The sequence below is a fragment of the Habropoda laboriosa genome, unplaced genomic scaffold (genome assembly GCF_001263275.1).
Source record: "Habropoda laboriosa isolate 0110345459 unplaced genomic scaffold, ASM126327v1 scaffold309, whole genome shotgun sequence".
Taxonomy (NCBI): Eukaryota; Metazoa; Arthropoda; class Insecta; order Hymenoptera; family Apidae; genus Habropoda; species Habropoda laboriosa.
The window spans coordinates 298,377-316,901 of NW_017100481.1; the positions used below are offsets into that span (position 1 = coordinate 298,377).

Consider the following 18,525-nt stretch of genomic DNA (forward strand, 5'->3'; position numbering starts at 1 on the left):
ACATTCCGTAGAATGTCATCATTTATTTTATCAACTTTTATCAAAATCCTCTGGGAACCAAATATACAGAGTGATTCTAGAAATAGGGTCATAGCTTTGTTCCAAATGAAGTTAGAAAAAAATTGAAGAGGAAAATTTTGCATTGTTTAACAAGCTCTAGCATCCTATGAAACTATTTTTTCACAAGTGAATCAGTGCACTTGCAAAGTACAATTTTATTTTCTCCTTTTACATGGAACTGAATATTTTTTTTTTTTTTACATAGATAATTCTCTGAAACATTCTACGCATAAAAGTATTAGAAGATTAAAGCTCCCTGAGATATTTCAAATTTTTAGTAAAACGTATACTTTGTTCAAAAAAATGTTCGAACGTTCCATCGTCACACATCTTCAAAGAACTATACATTTCCTAAAAAATTTGAAATTCCACACGAAGTACCATTCTTTCCAACGTCATACCTTAACACTTTTATACACCGAAAAAAATACACTTCTATTTTAAAAAAAGAAAGTGCACCGATACATTTTGAGAAAAATTCAGGTCACAAGTCAACCTCTTTCTAACTTCGTTTAAAACAGCGCTACAGTCTGACCCAATTTCTAGAATTACCCTATATAGTACAACCTTGTAACTTTCTTCACCATAATTCACAACAAAACCGAAGTTCCCTGTGAAAATAAAAATAGAACGGTCTTCTGCCCTCCATCCATATATTTAGTCCTACGTGACACGCTTCCGCAGCACGCGACATTTTATACGAACCTAACCACCCCGTTAGCCGAGGATTGGTCTGTATATGGTGCGTTTCCTGTTACGTTACGCGTCTGGCCGAAACATCAAACGATTATTCACCGGTGTCTAAATTTATTCAACAGAATAACCAACTCCGCGAAGGAAACGCGATATTGACAGAGGAGAGAAAACGACCACGCATTGACATTTCGGACATTTCTCGATGGTTACCACACGCGTTGCGCTCACACTTCTAATTTAGATCGACGCGCTATGCTACTCGCGCTCGCAGTCGGATGATTTTCTTTTCGTGGAAACGGACACGTTGCAGCAGCACGCTGGATTAAACTTTCGTCTCTGAACAAACGTGACGAAGTCGTTCTTGCAATTACGCCCCTTCGAGCAGCACATCCGTTTAGTATATACCGGGTGTCCTAATTTTTTTTCGGCAAAAATTTGTCGGTGCATTCTATGGGCATAAACAAGGAAAAAATGTTGTATAAACGTAGGTCGTTCGAAGCTTTATTAAAAAGTTACAAAGAAAAATACGAAATTTGAGGTTATGGTACGAGATAAGGATAAGTTGTCAATCAATGTTACGCAACACCTTCAATCACCTCAGATAGTAACCACAGCTCGAATAAAAGGAGTGGATATAAATATCACTGATCTATTCCTACGTCGAGTCATAGTAATTTCAAGTCCGTTTATCGTTCCCCACATATTTTTGCTATAACTCCTTAATAAAGCTTCAAACCACCTATGTTTACGTAACATTTTCTTCTTATTTCCACCTATAGAACACACTGACAAAGTTCGATCGAAAACAAAAATAGGACACCCGGTATGTATATATACTTAACTAAACCCGGATAAATAGGGAGACTGGTAGCCGATGAAAACACTTTAGAAACGAGAAAACGATGCACGAGAGACCGTAATGCAATTACAACTGTTCTTCCCTGGTACAGGAGCGTTTACAAGGTGCAAGGAATGCCAATTGCGTCGATAAATCCTCGATAGAACTCGTCTCCGTCTAATACAGAAAAGGTCGTCATATTACGATGTTTCCCGTTCGAAACGAGCACCTCCTCTTCAGATCGTATCCTCTCCCCGTCTACAAATCGACAATTAAACGCCTCGATAAAATGTGGAAAGTTATGCGCCTCCTGGCTGTGCATAAAATTCCACCCTCGGTTCTGGTATTTTCCGAGGCCCGTAATTGCAGCCTGCAGCGACACCCTGACATTTCGCAGGCCTCCTCGCCTGTCGAGGAGAGAGCGAACGGTCGGTCTGTCGGTCGATGCGACCTAGTCGATCTCTCCCTCTTGCCTCGGCCAATTTACGGTCCGTATCCTTTTGATTTGTGGCAGGGTGGCAAGGTTTGCTGACCGACAGCCAAAACGGAGCAGCACGTAAGGAGAAACGTGGTCACGTAAGGACGACACGCGGGAGAACAGGATGACGTGTACTGTTAGGATGAATCGCGAGCATCAGGCAGATCCTTTTTTTGGACATGTCGCCGGGGTGACATCATCGTTGGGTAAAGCGCGTGTGCCTAATGCAAAACGATTTTGCGGTTTTCAAGCACGTCCGTTATTCTTTCGTGTTCGTTACGCGGTGTCGGTTGAATCCTAATAGAATACGAGACGGCGAAGTGAAGAAGGAGAGACGAGGAGATTTTTTTCTATTTCATAATACAACCCTGATGGAGTTGTGCGCACCGAGAGTCTCTCGAACGTTATTGCGTTTACACGGATGCCTGGTTTATGATGCATTGCGTATTGCAGTCTCTCTCACCTTGGACGACACCGGATGTCCAGATCGACGTTGAGATGTCCTTTGCTTTTGTCCCTGGCGAAATTCGAGGGAAGAGGAAGATTTAGAATTGAATGTAATCGCGTGAAGGACGGAGCCGTAAATTGTCCAGGAAGATTTAACGGTGATGCGCTCACCCTTCTCTTGCCTTTCGATGATACTTAATTGTAACTGTTAAGAATACAGTAACGGCGATGTCCGTTCGTATAAATTCGTTGTTTTTACTTTGTTCACGTTTAACTGGCCGTTCGCCAAGGTGCGGTTATTATTAGCCCTCCGATTATCTCTAATCCATTTCCTCGAGAAACTTGTCACCGATTCGACACGTGAGGTCAGAGGAGGAAAAGGAAGGAAGGTAGGAGAGAAGGAACGAGTGTGTGTACCCATGGTGAGAGTAAATTGAGCAATGGGACACTGTGGCGTCTTTTCTAGGCCGTTGCCAGGGGTGGCCGTCGCAGTGTCGTGCAGCCTAGGGGTTGCAGGCTAAGTAGAAACAGAACTAGCAGCACACGGTGGTCAGCCATTAACCTAGATTCTCTCACTGGCCATTCTCGATCTAATCGTGCCCCTTTTTCCTCCTTTTTTTCCATTCGAAATAATGCAATCCTTTCATTCAATAACACCCACAGAAATATCGCCTTTCCATACGGTTTCAGTGTACACCTTTAACACGGCTTCGTAGGTATTTTTCACGTTGCTCAAGAGAAAAACTCGAATCGAATTTACATATTAATCACGTCCATTTCCTACTATCCTACCTGCTAATCTTTCATTATCAAGTATAACCTAAATTCAACTATAGAGAGACATGAGCACGATTGAAATCTTGCAACTCCGAGATCGGCAAGAAAATTCCATTGGATTTAAATTTAGAATCCTAGAGGGCTTATCAAAGAGAGGCGTTCGCGATGCCCTAAATCTGAAAGCTTTTCAGACACTTCACAGCTCCGTCCACGGAACGAGCATAAATTCACGAAGCCTGTAATAAAGGATAAGCGAGATCTCGAGCGCCGACAACACGTGTTCTTGCGAGCACGCGGTGGTTAACCGGGGGAGGGAGAGACCGGAAGTGGGTCACCACTCGACGACACTTTTCATCCGTCGCGCTCGAGGAAAAGAGTGCCCGGTAACGAAATCAAATATATCCGTACGACAGGAAGAAAAAATCGAATTATACAAAAGTGTGTCTCGAGCAGAAAACCCACCCCGCTATACGGCACATCCCATTTTTCCGTTAATACAAGGGAGTGGTTCTTTCTGGTTTGCAACCGAACCGATAGCATAGAAGTAAGGTGAGTGAAAATGGGGTAAACTGGGTGTAGACACGCGGCTCGTCGAGGGTGTGGACCTCTCTCTCCCTTATTTCGTTCGTTCTATCGGGGTTGTTTCATCGGTGTTCCTTTATTCGGTTAACTCTAACGGCTGGCCGCCGTCGTGGCGGTAGCACGCGGTGTTCTAAGGTAGAAACACACGCGCGAAGATGTAGAGGAAAGCATTGTTGGAAAGACGACGTTGTATTATGGGGTCGTGGTATTATTAGAAAACGGTGTGTGCTTACATACGCTGTCCTGAAATTAAGCTCATGTCGTGCACTAGAAATCTAATTTCAACCGGCGTTTGTCCTTCTTTCGATCGTTCCTCGAGGCCTTCTTTCCTACCTACGAGAAATAAATCTCCTCGCGGTGTGTTTCTTCAACAGTGATCCTTCTCTGACCGATAATTTCCCGTTCCTCTTTAAACAACGATCGTTGGATAGAGATGTCGTTTTTAGATCATTACACTTCAAGGTGTCGTTGTGTAAATTGGTCGAACGGCGTACAACTGGATTTCTGTACTCGGCGAGTATCAGTTAAATGACATTTACATCAAAGGTCCTGGTAGAATTGTGTTCGCTGTTAGATCGTGTTAGAGTAAGACCACGTTTTTTCTTGTAGTCGCGAGGGATTTTTCTTCTTTTGTCAACGTGGAACGAAAAAATTCTCGTAGGTGTTCCTTCGGTTTCTTATGCTTTCGCTTGCTAATAAGGCGCGAGCGCGTGAAAGTGACGCGAGTAGCGAACAAAAGAGCCGGGAATTCTAGAGGGATTTTTTTCTTCTTCGTTTCTTTCTTTGCTAAAAGAGAAGTTCGAAAAGCGAATGTTGCGCGCCACGGTGATCTTAATGAAACGTGACCGCTACTCGGCGTGTAATTAAATACACAACGCGGTTCTTTTTTCTGTTCAGGTTGGTGTAAACCGGCTAAGAGCTCGGAGGGCGAGGACTACAACGACGATGATCCACCGTCTGATTACAACGACGACGACACTGTCGACGATGTAGATGACGCTGGCGCGTTCGAGGAACCACCGGCTATCATGTCCAGGCCTGAATCTATACAGGTGAGGAACGGGAGCACGATCTCGTTGCCTTGTCTCCTGAGAAATGCAGGTTTGTGTAAAATTGATATATTTATTATGAAAATGGTCTGAATTAAAAATCTGAAAAAATTCTGTTCATCGCTTGGTTCGAGTTGCATCGATCTTTTCGTGAAAAAGAATTCGTTTACAAGAGCAAGTATTTTGTGAAATTAATTTGTTAAATAATGACACGAGATTGGTTGCCCTGTCTCGTGAAAATGCAGGTTTATACAAAATTCGAAAAATGGTCTGAATTAAAAATTTCAGAAAATTGAGTTTATCACTTAGTTCGAGCTGCATCGATCTTTTCATAGAAAAATTTCATTTGTAAAAGCAAGTATTTTGTGAAAAATCTCGTTACATGACAACACAAAAGGCACGATCTAATTGCTTTGTCTTTTGAAAAATGCCAGTTTGTACAAAATTGAGACGAGGTTTATTACAAAAATGGTCTGAATTAAAAATTGCAAAAAATTGAATCTATCACTTATTTCGAGGTTAAATCGGTATTTTCATAGAAAAGATTTCATTTACAAGAGCAAGTATTTTGTGAAGTAATTTGTTAAGTAATGACACTAGATCACAACCTGTTTACCTTGTCTCGTGAAAAATGCAAATTTGTGTAAAATTCAGATGATACTTTTATTACGCGAATGGTTTAAATTAAAAATTTAAAAAGTTAGATCGATCTTTTCGTAGAAAACGTTCTATTTATAAGAGTAAGTATATTTTATGAAATACATAATTTATTAAATGACAACATAACAGCGTGATTTGTTTGCTACGTCTTGTAAAAAAATGCGGATTTGTACAAAATCGAGATGATATTTTTGAAATTGTCTAAATTGGAAATTTAGAAACATTGTATTTATCACTTATTTTAAGTTACATCGATCTTTTCGTGGAAAAGATTTCATTTGCAAGAGCAAGTATTTTGTGAAATAATTTGTTAAATAATGACACGAGATTGGTTGCCCTGTCTCGTGAAAATGCAGGTTTATACAAAATTCGAAAAATGGTCTGAATTAAAAATTTCAAAAAATTGAATTTATCACTTTACCTATTTTACGTTGCATCGACCTGTCCATAAAAAATATTTACGTTATAAGAGCATATTAAGTATTTTATGAAATAGTCTGTTGCATAATGGCAAAAATAGTTTTTAATGCACCCAAAGGAAAATATCTCCAAACGAAAAATATGAAACTTACGCCACTTTCCTAATCACCGGTGTAATAACCGTTTTAACGATACAGTTGCGAAACTGCAATTTTTCCGAATCTCAGCTTGTCATCAAAGTATAATGCGGTAAAGTCACGTGAGTGTACACTGTTGTGTTGCATAATTGGAGAAAATCAGCGCAAACGTGATTTTAGATTAACGGACCAAGTGTTTTTTCTTCTCTCTTGAAAAATTAAGTTTCTGCAGTTTCGCAATTTGCAACACCGTTGCAATTATTCACATCTTATTTTTTTTTTTTATTTAACACTTCACTGAAGAATAAAATCGAGAGCAAACGTGACTTTAGATTAACGAACAAAGTGTTTTTTCTTCTCTCTTGAAAAATTAAGTTTCTGCAGTTTCGCAATTTGCAACACCGTTGCAATTATTCACATTTTTCTGAATTTTTCACTTGATACTTCGCTGAAAAGTATTTTTTTAAAATTCCCCGTTTTTCGGCTCGCGAAACCAAGCAGTTTCTTTGAAGAAGTCGCGGCGTATTTATGAAAGGTGTGTACAGAATGAATCACTTTCTTACCAAGACTTATGCTTTATTCAAGGAAACGCTGAAACGTTCCGTCGTTGCAACAAAAGGATTTTTTACATCGTTTTACAGGGACCGTTGTAGTAGCATTGCTCAGAAAAATGTGTCATTCAAACGAAACATGAAATCTGATGATAAAAATCTCACTTTTTAATGCAACACAGTTGAATAATCTAACCTTTCATAGACATTCTCGGGTCTTCGACGATCCAAATGATTGAATTCTTCGAAACGAATTTTTATGTTTGAACAAAATTAAAAAGAAATAGCGAACAAAATTTTTTAAATTTCACTTAACCAGCAATTGTATTCCAGAATTTTTTCAGATTTTTCGAAGGCTTGAAACAGTAAAAAAGACTTTGTAGACTTTGACACGAAGTTCCCTAATTTATCTACGAAGGGTCAAAGTTGACCCCATCAAGATTTCGAAATATCTTCGACAATTTAGCAACGTAGTTGATAGATTAAAGCTTGTTATTAAATTGAACGATTTAGACACTCTTTTCAGATTTTTCGAAAGCTTAAAACGATAAAAAAAAAATTAAACTTCGACACGAAGTTCCCTAATTTATCTACGAAGGGTCAAAGTTGACCAACTAAGATTTCATAAATGTTTCCGACAAATTCGCAACATAATTGACAGGGTAAAATGAACTATTAGTTAACAACTTCGAGGCTTGATCAAGATTTTGAAATGTTTCAGACAGTTTCGCGGTGACATGGAAAAAGGACGACGAGTTCCTGTTTTACGACTCGAATCCGATGAAAAAGGATTACAGGATGGTTCGTCTGCCAAACAACACTCTGGTGATTCACAATGTAACGGCCAACGACACGTCCAACTCTTACGAGTGCAGTATTCTGATCGAACCACCGCTTACGATTAAACACAGAGTGCTGGTCTATTCTGAAAGAGGGCCGATTTCACCATCGCCGACGCAACCTCATAAAGAGCCTCCGATACGTGTCACTCCTGGGAAAAAGGTTGAGATAAAGGCTGGTAAAAATCTTACCCTTGGTTGCGAGACGAATATAGAACCGACACCTGAAATTAAATGGTATTACGAGGTAAAATATTCGAATTTTTCATGAAATAAACACGAGATATTTTTCTTTTTTATTCGATGAAAAATTATCGTTGTTTTATTCCCTTTTTTTTTTCTTTTTTTTTTCATAGAACGAGAGAATTCATAACCATACAATCTCTGGAAACCATATAACTATCACGAATATTACCAAACATAACGGAGGACGTTATCAATGTTTGGCTGAAAACGGTTCAGATAATCCACCTGTGGAAGCTATCAACGTGGTTGTTAACTGTAAGAATTCGAGGAAGTTGGTTGCAACGTTAAACGGCGACCTACTTATTCTGTATTTAAAAATGTTTGCCTTGACGAATAAATCAAACATAAAAAAAAATTGTATTTGTTTTCGTAGATGCTCCAGAAATAGAGACAAAGGGGAAATCAGTGCATACCGGACTTGGGGTTGAATCGTGGTTAACGTGTATCGTGCACGCTCACCCGCATGCTAAAGTGGTATGGTTGAAGGATGAAGAGGAGGTGGTGCCGAAAAAAGGCAGCATAGAGATCAAGGGTAACAAAACCAAGCATGTCCTCGAGATTCTGCATACAGAGAAGGAACACTTCGGCAACTACACGTGCGTGGCGGAGAACAAAGTGGGACGGGCTGAGAAAACCATTTCCCTTACCGGTAATTTTCTCGTCCCTTTGAAGAGAAGATTTGAAAGTAAACTGAATTTTTTATAATTGAATGTAGACATTTGAAAGTTTGAATATTTGAAAGTCTGGATATTTGAAAATTTTTAAATTCGAAAATTTGAATATTTGAAAATTTGTAAGTTTGAAAACTTAAATATTTGAAAGTTTGAATATTTGAAAGTTTCAATATTCGGAAGATTGAAAGTTTGAAAGTTTAAAAGCTTAAAAGTTTGAAAATTCGATAATTTTAATATTTGAAAATTTGTAAGTTTGAAAACTTAAATATCTGAAAGTTTGAATATTTGAAAGTTTGAAATTGAATATTTGATAATTTGAAAGTCTGAATATTTGAAAATTCGAAAAATTGAAAGTTTGAAAATTTTTATATTTGGAAATTAGAATATTTGAAAATTTACAGCTGAAAATTTAAAAACGCAACATTTTGAAATTAAAGTGATTTTATTCCCATTATACTTAATTCGCTGAACCACTTTCTAGGTCTTCCTTCTCAAGCGATTATTTCTGGTGGTGAGATGGCGAGGACCGCCACGGGATTTATATTGAAATGGCAATTGGAGAGTTACTCGCCAATTACTGAATACAAGGTAAGTTACTTTATATTTATGCAAGTTCTATAATGTTACAACTGAAACGTGTTAACTAAATCATTACAGTTGAAGTACCGTCGCAAGGGAGAAGAAACTTGGATCACTCTGAAGCCTGCAGTAACAAACGGCAAAGGCAATCAATTCATTGTTGAACACACAATCGAAGGACTTCAGCCTGGATCGTACGAAGCGATCCTTATGGCTAGAAATGATTTCGGATGGTCTACACCGTCTAAACCGCATACGTTTATAGGAGGTACAACTACAAAAACATGAATTTCATAATGAATCGTTGCATAATAACTTGCATAACAAAGTTGTCAGTTTACTAATGTTTCTGTTTTCGATTGCTTTACAGAATACGAAGATGAACAGGCTGAGAATGGTAAATATTGTAATACATTGAGTAATGATCTCTGTTTGTAAATTAGCGTTTCTAATGAATATTTCATGCGTTTTCAGTTAAAGGATCGCCATCGAGTGCATCTCACCCTGCGTTAGCCATTGCAACATTATTCCTAGTCGTTTCGTCCTGTGCCTTCAGAAGTCTGTAATTTACCGAACTCCTTAAACTATGTAGGTATGTGAAGGAACGGCAAAAATGCTTTCCAACTTAATGCTTCCATGTTGAGACTTTTTTTCTTTTTTACATGTTAACGTATAAAATGATAATTCTTAATGTACAGGTAATTTGCTGCAGCCAAAGCGTACACCAGCAAATGCAATGGTGGATTTAGTGAAACAAGAATGTCTAGGAGAACTGTACGTTGCTGGTGTAATATATTTTTAAAAATAATGTATTAGTTATACTTATTTTAGGCAAATGCTAAACGATCTATGTGTTCCATGTAGTAGAATAATGAAACGGCATTATCTGAATTTGTATATTTGTTTGCTGTTCGAGCAAAGTTTGGTACAAAGAAGAAAAATTATACTATCGTCTGTATATCGAACAACAAGCATAAGTACAGTCTTTATATTTCTAGATATTTTGTTTTTAACAGAAATTTATCGTAGCTTAATCGTTAAGCATCTTTGATATGTAAAGGAGTTAATTCATTCAGCATGCATTAGGTAATTCTCCTAGATGTTCTGCTATGTATTACTAAAAAAAAAAGAAAGGAAGAAAAGAAAGAGCATTTTAATTGTACTCTAAATCAGGAGTAACTGTAAGGGATACTATAAGTTCAGAGATACATGATTATTATTATAATTTATTTTTGTATGCTTAAGATTACTAGATCCGTGTTCTACGATACTGCTTAGTGCCATGTACGCAAATTTATTTTCTCACGATCGTGTACAAAAAAAGAAAAAAAAAACGGCACTGATAATCCGTCCTTCGCGTGCAAACGAAGGACATGTAGGTACCTAATGTGTAATAGCAAAGAAATAATGTTACTAAGGTTCGCCGTAGCAAATCGACGAAAACAGGTGGATTGAAAGCACGTATACTAATCGACACGTTGTAAGAATCGATAATTAGGAATTCTTCTTGTATATGTGCTTTCAATTCAAATCACTATAATTTGACTTCAGTGTATAATGTTGTGCGTGGATATGAATGCCTGCTGAGAGTGCAAGAATGATGTACTGTTTTCCAAAATAGCTTCTTAGCTTTACTATAGATACATGTCGTTACACTGATTTATAACAACCGTTACGATCAATAGATTAATGAATAAACGTTGTACAAAAAAAAAAAAAAAAACAGTCGGTTCCAACAAATGGTGTACATTACGTAAATATTAATTGTAAAAATTTTCAGTCACGCTTACTTTGACGCTCTGTATATGACAACCTTTACTTTTGTATAGCGTTCGTTGCATTTATTCATATGATAATAAATTCGTTGCATAATTTCAAAATACGTTACAAATATTTCCTCGACATTTTTAGAACGAACAAGATATGTTTTACTAACTTCGATGTTTCAATTAATTTCTCACATGAACCGCTTTTCTGTGTTTTTATCCTAACAGAATCAGTTTGAAGCTGTCGCTATTTCTGTAATTTTCAAACATAATTAAAGAGCTTATTTAAAAATACTACTCTGCGATGCTTTTTTACCGATGTTAGGAACTACTCGAATCTAAGGAAACCATACCAACTGTCGATTACGTTGTTAATTATGATATGTATTACCATCTGTTGTTACATTACAAATAATAAAATTTACAAACAATATTTAATGTGTGTCTCTATACTCCAAACGCATTATTTCTTAATAAAAAGCGAAATACGCATCTTGTATTTCAACAAAATACTATGGCATCTGTTTCATTATGTTGCATGATTTCGAATGTAAAATTAACAAGATATAAAAGTAATTGTTTAGATAGCAATTGTATTAAGAAAATGCATAAAAGAATATATTTTCACGCAATAATACAGCACATTCAGTGTAGTCTATACATTTATACGTTACCTTTTAGCCGTTACGTTTGTGATATCTTTTAGGAAATGCGAAATCTAATCCGGGGAGCACGTGCCTTCTTTTTAGGTGCTTATTTTACATTCCAGTGAAGTGCGATCCCGGGATACGTTCTTTATCCTACTCTATCTACAAACATAAGTGTAGCTGTATTGACAGTGACACTCGTCACTACTACTGGTCCATCCGTGTCCATGTATTTCGATGAATTCTGCTCGCTTGTGTGGGTAAGGGCTGTGGATTTGTGGTAAGGGAAAAGAAGAAGGGGCTAAGGTACAAAGTCTGAAAGGATCAGTCACTTCTCGACAGTTCGTTTCTAGTTTTCGCAGTGACTAAAATTCATCGTGCCTTATAATGGATACAGAGAAAAGCATGTGCGCTAAATTTGTTGATAATGTCCCGGGAGATTATAATTTAACACTCAGATTATTAGAAATGTTGCAAAGAACGAAATACGAATTAGTACAAGAAAACGGACAACGTCGTTTAACCGCTCCAGAAATAGTTCGTAGTGAAAAGGAACGTACGAAAGGTGCTGAAATTTTCCTCGGGCGTCTTCCGCGAGATTGTTACGAGGACGAATTGATGCCAATACTCGAAACAGTCGGTCGTTTAATGGAACTGCGATTGATGCTCGATTTTTCCGGATCTACCCGCGGATACGCGTTTGCCTTGTTCGATAATTCAAATATCGCGAGACGCGCGTGCGCACAACTTGACGGTTATGAAATCAGACCCGGGCATCGTATCGGTGTCGTTAAATCGGTTGATAATTGTCGGCTTTTTTTCGGCGGAGTGCCAAAGAACAAAAGCAAAGAAGAGTTTTTGAAAGAACTCAAGAAGATCCTTGACGATATTACCGACATTTATCTGTACCCGTCCGCGCACGACAAAACGTTGAATCGCGGTTTCATTTTCGTCGAATTCAAAGATCACAGAGCCGCCGCCATGGCGAGGCGAAAATTAATACCTGGAAGAGTCATGTTATGGGATCATGAAATCGCGGTTGACTGGGCCGATCCCGAACCTGGTGATCCTATCGACGAAGAAATTATGGAAACGGTAAGTCTTCAATTATTCGACAAATATTCTTATTTCATATAAATATACGGAATGTTATATTATTGGAAGAACATGTATAAGGGTTGTTCGATTCAACGATGTCCTGAAAAGTAATGAAGTTCTTGTATATCCTCCTTTCTAATATTACCATCGCTCTCAGGTTACTGCTCTGTTTGTACGGAATTTGACCTTGGAAATGACACAACAGAAAGTTAGGGAAGTCTTTCAAAAGAACACACAAATCCCTGTATTAAAGTTAAAGAAAATTAATCATTTCGCGTTCATACATTACGAAAATCGCGAAGCTGCGCAAAATGTAATGGATATTATGACAAGTACGTTTCTTATTCCACTTTATTGTTCCCACTATTTTTTTTTTTTTTATTGTTATATACACTTCATTAAGAAAAATAAAAAAACAATAAAATAGAACCAGATGGCGTCGCTGAAAGTGAAGGCTGGGAAGTACGTTGGGCAAAGCCAATTGGAGCTACAAAAATTTTAGAAAGACAACGATGTATCAACGAAGCTATTGCAAAATCGAATTCACAAAATCTAGGGCAAACTTACGTTAAGCACACAGCAACGAAAAAGTCCAACGTTAAAAGTATCGTAGATATGAACGGCAACAATATAGTCGATTTGCCCTCAATGCACATGATTGCTTTACAAAACTTCATTAAAGAAAAGTTTAACGCCACTTGCTCTTTTAACTGTTTGCGCTCAGTGGGCACGTCAAGTTTTATGTGCAAAGTAAGTGTGCTCAATTATATTCACTTATATTTATTTTTATTCTTTCCCGAGTTTCTCATTATTTTCCTTTTTCTTTCTACTTTCTTAGGTATCTATTTTTAAGGAAGCTCAAGTTTTATACGAATACAACGGAGAATTAATGCCAACAAAACAAGATGCCATTATCGTTGCATGCATAAAGATGTATCATTTCGTGGGTACTACGTTCCAAAGTTACCGTAAGTACTCAGAAAAACAAGTTTTTAAAACCAAATCGAGACGCTTTGTATGTTCCAATTCGCGTGGGCATCGGTGAACGTAATTCGATACGACGTTTCTTTTGACGAGTGTAACGGGTGCCAACCTTACGGGAAAAATAACGCTTCATTTCGAAGTCTTTGTTATTCTTGACGTTCCAAATGTATCAAAATTTACTTCTGTGGTTTTTATCTTCGTTGCTTGGTTTAGAAACAGACCACCGGTTTTATTTTAATAATATAATTTAATGAGTTTTATTTAACGTATTTCTTGTGTAAGAATTAGCAAAATGCAAGTGGCGGTAAGTACTCCTAATTTATGGATATTTTCTTGTATGTTTTCAAACAGTGCTGCGGGAAAACGAGCACTATTGCATGGAACAAAAGCATGGCATTAATCCTGTGGTTGGGTCGCCAGTCAGCTGGGATAGTCAAATAGATTATAACTAGGCTAATTGTTTTTTTTTAAATAATTTTATAGTCGACTGTCCAAAGATTACTGATATTACCTATAACGTAGAGACCCGAAAGCATGATGAAAAACATATCGTAAACAGAAGCTTGAATTAACTTCTGCATCTTTAATATGGAATTAAGGTTTTAAGTAGAAAATATTTGACAATCGAATTGAATTTTTAACTGGATTTTCAAAACATATTCGTATGAAAAAATTGATTTAAATGGATTAAGTACCTTAATAATTTACAATATAAAGCACATTTTTTAATAATCAAATGAAATATCTATCAAGTGTGCTAGTTTTTAAATAATGAAATGAAAAATTTTAATTAAAAATATCTGCACAAAAATTAAGTGGAATGATAAGCCAATTTTTTAAAAAGCAGACGTTGATAAATCGAATAATAACAAAGTGAGGATGGTTGAATTTAGAAAATCTGACAATCGCAGGTTCTCTACGTTAAACACACATTCCAAATATACGTTAAGTTAATTAGTATAATAAAATTATCGTTATCACTTAAAGTATACACTATTAATTAAACTTTTAATCGAAAATTTGAGAATAATTATGAAAATCAATATAATCAACCATTGTTAATCGAATCTAAAAGAAAAGAAAGATTTTGATGTTATAATCATAGTATGTTTTTATGTTAAAAATTTTACGTAGACAATGGAAAAACGTGCCATGTTTAGTTAATAATCAATTTACAAAAGTGTAGCTTATGTCAACGTAAAAATAAACTATTTTAATAAAATAAGTAACAATAAACTAATTTCATCACATGATCTTTTTATTTCCTTTTTTTCCCTTACATATGTTAGACAAATTTTTTTTGTTTTAAATCATAAAATTACAAACTTGTCACGTGAACTGTTTAAACTTTTAAAAAACTTTCAGTTAACGAACAAAAAAAAAATAGAAGTTAACTGCAGAATTTTGAAATCCTTCGTTAAACACAGCAGAAGTTAAGAGCAGTTCTTTACACACTTTCAAAATTAAACGTTTCATTAACGTCCAATGTTACGAGGGTTCGTTGCGTATTTCATGAAGGCTAAGGAAGCACGAGGCGTTTATTATTTTCAAAATATATATTAATAATGATCATTGAGAAGCAACATTATTCGGTCTTCGTTTCTTAACCTATAATCGGAAATCATACGGTTGTCCTCCAAATAAAAACCTCGAAGCCAAAGCCTCATTCGATCGGGTTTCCAATTCTGATTTTTTTCGTGCAATAGGTTACATAGTACTTGTTTTAAATATCCAATCGTTTCTGAATGCGAAATCGGAATTTGCATCCGCGGTCCTTCAAGCCTATATATCGTTATAATCGGATGACAGCCGCATGCCAGTGCTTTTTCATAAAAAATTACATTAACAATTCATTTTATCATTTCAAAATGTATACGTTACCATCTCGTGCAAAGGACATTATTTTACCCAATTTTGATGTTCATTCGACTGTAATTTTATTAACGAAGCATCTCAAATAACGAATCATTTCCGTTCATTCGCACGTATTATTAATTTTGAATTTTATTAACGTTACTATGCACAATGTATCGATTACATCGTACGCCAAAAGAAAATTTCTTCTCGCGCTTAACTTCACGTTGTTTTTATGCAATTTAACGGGAGACGAACAGATCTATTATCCTACCAATGTCAAATTTACCTACTTTGTGTACCTTTTCTTCCTTCAAATTTTAACCACATGTTTGTTTGGATCTTCTTATGCATATTTATACGTTAGAATTTAAAAATATTGCTTGAAACCACAGATGTAATTTTTTAAAGAATACTTAACTTTTTTTCATATAAAAAAATGTTGCTATTAATGAACAAAACATGATATAATAAAACCAACATTTTAATTCACTATCTGCTCACAACAAACATATGGTTAAAATTTAGTTTCAATATCTCATACGATTTTTAAGAAAAAAGTACACGAAGTTTGAGAAAGTTAACTTCCGAAATATCTCCGTTAAAGCAGAACACTATCATTTCTTTTCTTCGTTCATTTTTTCCACGTTTAAAAATTTTCGATGAAAAATGAACTTTACTAAAATAAATGAATCCACTCCTAACAAAGAGTTGAAAAATATAACAACAATTTGGGATTAATATTCGTAATTTTTGACAAAAGTGCAAAATGATTCCAAAAATATAAAAAAATTCTCTGTACATCTGGTAAATGTCATTTTAAAGAGCATATAATGTAGAATAATATATACTTTTTTATCAAAATACGTTTACGTCTCTTCTGAAGTTAAACTTAATCTTTCAAACAGGTGTACATTGTGCTTCTATATTTTGACGTAGAATCAAACTGGCGTTGCATCGAAGTATTAAAAGACACTAATGCGACGGTGTCGAAAATCGAGCTAGCGATCGTGACATTGTCGGTAAAATCGCAGCGTAGTCCTCGAGTACTCTTCTCGCGGTCTCGTTATCCGTATTACCGGTTGCATTCTTAGGCCTCATACAAGTTACCAACTGTCGCGCCTGAGTGGTGCAAGCGGCGGATTGTTGCATCTCTCTCGGGGAAAATATTTTGTAGGTGTAATCCAGTAACTTAGCAACGACACAATCGAGGACTGTGTCTTTAGGAATTTCACCGTAACCACTCTCCGCACAATCTTTGATCATGACGCTCATCCAGTTCCAATCTTCCCATTCTTCGTTATACTTCACATGAAGATTTTCCAATTGCCATATCAAATGTGCACGAAATCTATAAAGCGTAAGAAAAATAACGATTTCTTGAATTATCGATATTCTAACTAAATACGAATAAAGTATACATGTATATATCTAACAGTGAAATTTCTTTTTTGTTACAGAGCTCTTAGCGTTTCCAGATCTTTTAACTGAAACCACTGGCATAATCACAGGCAACGCATAATAGACTTTTCAAGTATGCACTTGACAAAAGGAGGTCGAAAGAAGGTTACGTTTCTCATTTTTCTCGCAACTCGTTTAAAGTTAGCGGAAAACGGAGAGCAGTTCGAAAGACAACTCACCCCCACTGCCACGGGTTCTTTTCGAACTTGATGTTTTTAAGGCTTTTAAGATAGCCGAACATATTGTAGTCGATATATTTAATTTGGTTGTAATCGAAGTAGAAATTCTCCAAATTGGGAAGCAGAGGGAACGTATTGTAGTCGATTACTTCGATAAAGTTGAACGATAGGTCGAGGGTTTTCAAGCTGTACGTGTTCATGAACCAGTTACTGTACACAGCTCTCAATTTGTTGCCCCATAGTATTAAATTCTGGAGTCTCGTGAGGCCTATGAACGCCAAAGAATCTATGGTCTCGATCCCTGATCCGTGCAGATCCAGATTTACGAGGGTCAAGCCAAATCTTGCGAAACTATGTCTATGAACATACAGAAGTGTACCAAGGTTTATCGTTTGTCTCTTACCAATGATCTTTTCTAGCTTTATCGTTAAACACATCATGATTTAGTTCTATTTTCCAGGTTTTAACGTGAAAGAACACCACGCCTACAGTTGAAATTGAAAGAAATAGAAGATAAAATTCTCTGTTTTCTTCTTACCCAGGTACATTAAGTATCTTCGAATCAGAAATTTCGATGCTGGTGATGTTACTACCCGCTTTCTCTAATTCCGTCAAACTCGTCAATTCGGTACAAACGAACGCCACGTTATTATCTGGTTTCTCGGTGATGGTTTGACATTTGCTCGTATCCGCTACGACGCTTGCCAATAGATTAAAGATGAAAAATGTATTCAATAGACGCTTCATGATTCGCTGGTGAAACCGAGAACGACGTCGTACACGAATGTTTAATTAACTGAACCGTTTCTGATGTCCGCGCGATGCGCAACTGAATCGCGTGGGCGGCGGCAGCGAGTATCCTTCGTTTCTTGTTACGCTTTCCTCTTTTGATAAGGGTATCAGACTCTGTGTACATGATTGAAAAACTCGTTCTCCTATAAAATCCGTTCTCGTGTGTATTTTTTTTTCTTTCCTTTTTTTTTCTTTTTCAGGGTATAGATGATTGGAGAATGTAACAGAAAATCATGTATTACACAAACGACTTTTTTTATGGTAAAAACAACGTTTATTGTCGTACATATATACACGGAATACACAACTCAGACGATTTTTAACATCGATAAAATCAATACATATATTTCATTTCTCTCGCTACCGAGAACGTCCCGGTGAACCGATGACAATGGCGATGATGATAACGAGGCATTAGCGAAAACAAAAGAAGATAAAAAAAAAAAACGATGGAGCACGTTCGTTCGTCCGATCCCACCATTCATGCCAGTCCGATTCCCTCTCTTAACGAATTCGTTGGAAATGAACAAATTCTGAACAACAGAACACATTCTCCTCGCAAACATTTTATTTTTCAAGTGTTCCTCCTCAACATCATGTACGCGCACTAAATACTTATACATATATGTTATTATAATACACAATATGAACCGTTCCGTTCTCGTTCGAAAATAACTGTACATCTATGTGTTCGGCGGTGACACATGTCGG

At 36.6% G+C, this 18,525-nt stretch overlaps 3 protein-coding genes across 5 annotated transcripts in view; 2 read left to right on the forward strand and 1 right to left on the reverse strand.

The window, feature by feature from the left end:
• Window positions 1-9,908, forward strand: part of LOC108576011 (neurotrimin-like) — a 76,204-nt gene extending 66,296 nt beyond the window's left edge. The window contains exons 2-10 of one of the 3 annotated variants that reach the window (XM_017938952.1): window positions 4,776-4,979; window positions 7,417-7,781; window positions 7,891-8,035; window positions 8,154-8,465; window positions 8,936-9,042; window positions 9,112-9,301; window positions 9,404-9,430; window positions 9,508-9,621; window positions 9,732-9,908. In XM_017938952.1, the coding sequence (XP_017794441.1) occupies window positions 4,776-4,979; window positions 7,417-7,781; window positions 7,891-8,035; window positions 8,154-8,465; window positions 8,936-9,042; window positions 9,112-9,301; window positions 9,404-9,430; window positions 9,508-9,599 (1,442 nt within the window). In that variant the 3' untranslated portion in view covers window positions 9,600-9,621; window positions 9,732-9,908. Of the gene's footprint in view, window positions 1-4,775; window positions 4,980-7,416; window positions 7,782-7,890; window positions 8,036-8,153; window positions 8,466-8,935; window positions 9,043-9,111; window positions 9,302-9,403; window positions 9,431-9,507; window positions 9,626-9,731 lie in introns of all 3 variants that reach the window. The other 2 variants (XM_017938951.1, XM_017938953.1) reach the window with 2 other exon arrangements.
• Window positions 9,909-11,833: 1,925 nt separating this feature from the next.
• Window positions 11,834-13,980, forward strand: LOC108576001 (RNA-binding protein 47-like). The gene is made up of 5 exons (XM_017938941.1): window positions 11,834-12,541; window positions 12,702-12,876; window positions 12,972-13,294; window positions 13,383-13,512; window positions 13,880-13,980. Exons 1-5 carry the CDS (start codon window positions 11,834-11,836, stop codon window positions 13,978-13,980), a joined length of 1,437 nt encoding a protein of 478 aa, XP_017794430.1.
• A 2,356-nt stretch (window positions 13,981-16,336) lies between these two features.
• LOC108576013 lies at window positions 16,337-17,769 on the reverse strand. The gene is made up of 3 exons (XM_017938954.1): window positions 17,561-17,769; window positions 17,023-17,379; window positions 16,337-16,733 (listed from the first exon to the last, which is right to left on the reverse strand). Exons 1-3 carry the CDS (start codon window positions 17,767-17,769, stop codon window positions 16,358-16,360), a joined length of 942 nt encoding a protein of 313 aa, XP_017794443.1. The 3' UTR covers window positions 16,337-16,357.
• Between the last annotated feature and the right edge of the window lie 756 nt (window positions 17,770-18,525).